The sequence below is a fragment of the Gavialis gangeticus genome, unplaced genomic scaffold (genome assembly GCF_001723915.1).
Source record: "Gavialis gangeticus isolate Ggan-Ray unplaced genomic scaffold, GavGan_comp1, whole genome shotgun sequence".
Classification (NCBI taxonomy): Eukaryota; Metazoa; Chordata; order Crocodylia; family Gavialidae; genus Gavialis; species Gavialis gangeticus.
Window position 1 is genome coordinate 127,052,170 of NW_017729022.1, and position 3,508 is coordinate 127,055,677.

A 3,508-nucleotide genomic window follows, 5' to 3' on the forward strand; every position below is an offset into this window, starting at 1 on the left:
CAAATAGAATATAACTAGAAGCTATAATTCCTATTCTATGATATCTTTGAGCATTAACATATCTTAAATTAAAACTGTATATACATTTTTGGCTTTCTTAAGTATCTCTAACAAAAATCTGATTTTTTTTTTTTCTTTTTTTAAATGAAATGCATTGGATTTTACTTACCTATTTTTTTTTTTAATTGCTGATCTTTTATCCACCCTGGTCAAGGAATGGCATTGATGGTTTTAGCAGGACCTTCCTTCTCCAAAAGGAGGATGCTTGAAGCAGGGAGGGCAGCTCTTAGGGCTCTGGGGGTTATAAATATACCTTCTGTATCAAAGGAAGAAAAAGCTAGCTTTAAACAGAATTACAACTCTTTAAAAGCAAACACCTGCCCTAGAGCCCCAAAAATAACAAAGTAAAACTCCCCTCTTAAACTCTAAAAAGGCTGAAAGTAGTTTTGCTTGGAGTCAGGATTTAAGTACTTATCTTGTAAGAGTAATATCCCACTCTGTATTTTTTTTTTAGGATCTCTTGTACAGGCGTACTCGGGCTCTTGTTGAGTATGAGAACTCCAACAAAGCTCTGGATAAAGCTAGATTAAAAAGCAAAGATGTCAAACAGGCAGAGGCACATCAGCAAGACTGTTGTCAAAAGTTTGAGAAGCTTTCAGAGTCTGCAAAACAAGGTACAACATCTTACCAACTGCACAACTTTTGAATACGTCACATTCTTTCTCAAGTCTCTAGAAGGTACTTCTCCATAGTTGGTATCTTGCTGCTTGGTGTTCCAATCCTCAAGTTTTCTCTTTGGGTCTCCAGACTTGCTTCTGAGGGTCAAAGTTTGCAATGGCTTGACAATCACGCAGACTGCTTCCATGCAGGCACTTACTTTTCATTGAGGTTGCCACTACTTAAGCTAAATAGCTTTCAGACCTAGGAAGGTAGCTACAGCAATATAGAAGCATAAAGAATTGCCTCTAGGAGGCCTGTCTTCCATCAGTGTCTGGGCTGAACCTTCCTGTTCCTTAGATGCAGGCAAGGTGGTTAATTTAAATCTCTGAACTAAACTTCAGGTACTTCTGGGACAAAGTGGCCATCTTGGTTCAGAAGCAAGGTCCATATGAACAAACAGCAACCATTTTCCATTAGGCAGACCCCTTGCTTATGCAAAGGCTAAAGCCTTCTGACCAGATATGTGATCCTGCACGGCTTTTTTTTCATTCTCTTCCCTCTTTCCCTGCCCACCCCCCCCACCTTCCTTCTCTGTAGGCCTTTAGCTAGAAGAAGCATCTTGCAGGAGGGCCCTGATCACCTAGATGGTGCCTGATCATCCATGTTCCTTATACTGACAGACTATGTTCTGATCCAACAGCATGTATAGGGCTGCAGTCCTTCCAGATCAGTACTACAACTCAGCATTTCATTCTTCTGGGATGCTTCCTCAAGTGAAGTTTGGCAGAAATTGACTTGCTCTGAAGTCTACGTGCCAGTTAAGGTCTAGGTCTCCTAACAAGGTTTTTGGTAATACATACTTACCACTACTTCATGCTCTCTTCCCTTCATGCATTTTCAGGCCATGGCCAATGGCAGGTGCTTATTTACTGCCACTACCTCAGAAGTGAATGATAATGGTTTCTCCATTTTGTGTCTTTAGAACTGATCACCTTCAAACAGAAGAGAATAGCAGCCTTCCGTAAAAACCTAATTGAAATGACAGAACTGGAAATAAAGCATGCAAAGGTAAGTGGTCTCTTGAAGTGAATTACTATAGCACAGTTATAGTGGAGTACACTTCTAGCTAGCACCGTTGTGATAGGACTTGCTTCCTCTTTTTTGAAGCTAGGAAACTAAATGCCAAATCAAAAGCTTAAGCTTTCCACTATTTGGCTTTGGTAAGGAAACCAGACTCTCAAGGTATGCAGCAGCATGTGGCATTTTGTTTTTGTTTCTGCATTAACTGGAGGGGTCCATTGGGGTAGCTGGTAGCTTTGGTTAGTTTTAAAGGGAGTGCACAACCCAAAGCGTGTACTTCACAGCTGTCTAGCTAAGCTGTTGGCTCCCTTTTAATATTAGTAGTATGTTTGGGGTTTTTTTTGTGTTTTTTCTCCCTGACAATGAGGAAGATATTGCGCACTTTGTGCAATATCCTCCATATATATGAGGGCATACTTGAGGGATGGTTATACAGCCCTTATTCATATTGGCACTTTCTGCTTGCCTTCTACAACAGTAACATCTTTTTAGCTTTGGTATGCATGTTTACTGTCACAAATCCCATATTGAAAATGAGCCTGTGTTTACAAGCATCAAAATACTAATACTTATGGGGTTTGGGATAAGTGCATGTACATGTGCTTTAACACTGAGTTTGTTGTCTTCCATTCCAGAACAATGTCTCTCTCCTGCAAAGTTGCATTGACTTGTTCAAGAACAACTAAGACACCTTATTCTGCAAATGTGAAAAAGCATCAATTGCACTCAATGGCCATGGGGAAATTCATATTTAGCTTAACTCCTTTAGGTTCCAATATTTGGTTTTCTGGACACTTGTTTGACTAATAATTAACCATGTTGATTGACACCAATGTTGGCTTCCATGGTATAAATGAAAGCTGGATTGCATATGAATTACTTGAGGTATTGGCACTTAGAGTGCCAAGGACAAGAACTAGAGTCCAAAATGTTGATCATGTGTACATCTGATAATGGAGATAATTTAGATTTCTCCCCCCTCACAAAGGGTGAAATTTCTGTCGGTTTATTGGAGCTGTCTGCAGAATGTCAAAAGTGGAAATGGCTTATGTAAAAATTCCCACGTAGTTTTATAAATTAATATCCTAACATTCCACTTGAGCAGATTTCTACTACAATATATTTTGAATTTCTATAACTACATTCATATTTGTACAGTTGGGCAATTACAGCAAAATAAAGATGTCTGATATGGTTGTGCATCATTCTGTAAGCAAAGTAAAGGTCTATGGACAGGGGATACAGGCTTTGAAGATGCTTCTATCTCTATTTTCTGAAGACTGTCAATGGAGGAAAACATTTTGCAATATGCAAGCTGCTGCACTGTTTCACTTCTGTTGAAGTGGAACATGATTCATGTCAATCCTGCTACTTGCAGGGGAAAAAAACACACGAACTAGCTTTTGTTAAATCCTGTACACCAAATCCAGTGAACAATACCTGAAGAAACTTCCAACTTTTCAAACTGTAGTGGCTGAGATTTGAGGAGGCAAGTCTACCTAATATGACTTAAAAAGTTTCCATCCCAGCACATCTCTATTTTTATTTTGTTTCAAAACCTATACGTTTCATGAAGCTGGCCTACATGAGCTCTTAAATGCGGTGGTAGCCAACAGTTGGCAGATCAGGGAAGGAAGGCAGCACTGTGGTAAGTAAGGTATCGAGCAGAAAGCACACCAGAGATCAGGCAGGGCAAGAGGGTTAGCACAGTACTTGACTGCAGAGTGACAAGGAATACTTAATTTTGTGGCACACTGGCAAAGAAGAC

General features: G+C 39.7%; 1 protein-coding gene across 1 annotated transcript in view; it reads left to right on the top strand.

Moving 5' to 3' along the window:
* SNX5 (sorting nexin 5) overlaps window positions 1-2,945 on the top strand; it is a 54,182-nt gene extending 51,237 nt beyond the window's left edge. Inside the window, exons 11-13 of the mRNA XM_019516147.1 lie at window positions 515-674; window positions 1,643-1,728; window positions 2,376-2,945. Of these exons, the coding sequence (XP_019371692.1) occupies window positions 515-674; window positions 1,643-1,728; window positions 2,376-2,426 (297 nt within the window). The 3' untranslated portion in view covers window positions 2,427-2,945. The remainder of the gene's footprint in view (window positions 1-514; window positions 675-1,642; window positions 1,729-2,375) is intronic.
* The last annotated feature ends 563 nt before the right edge of the window (window positions 2,946-3,508 follow it).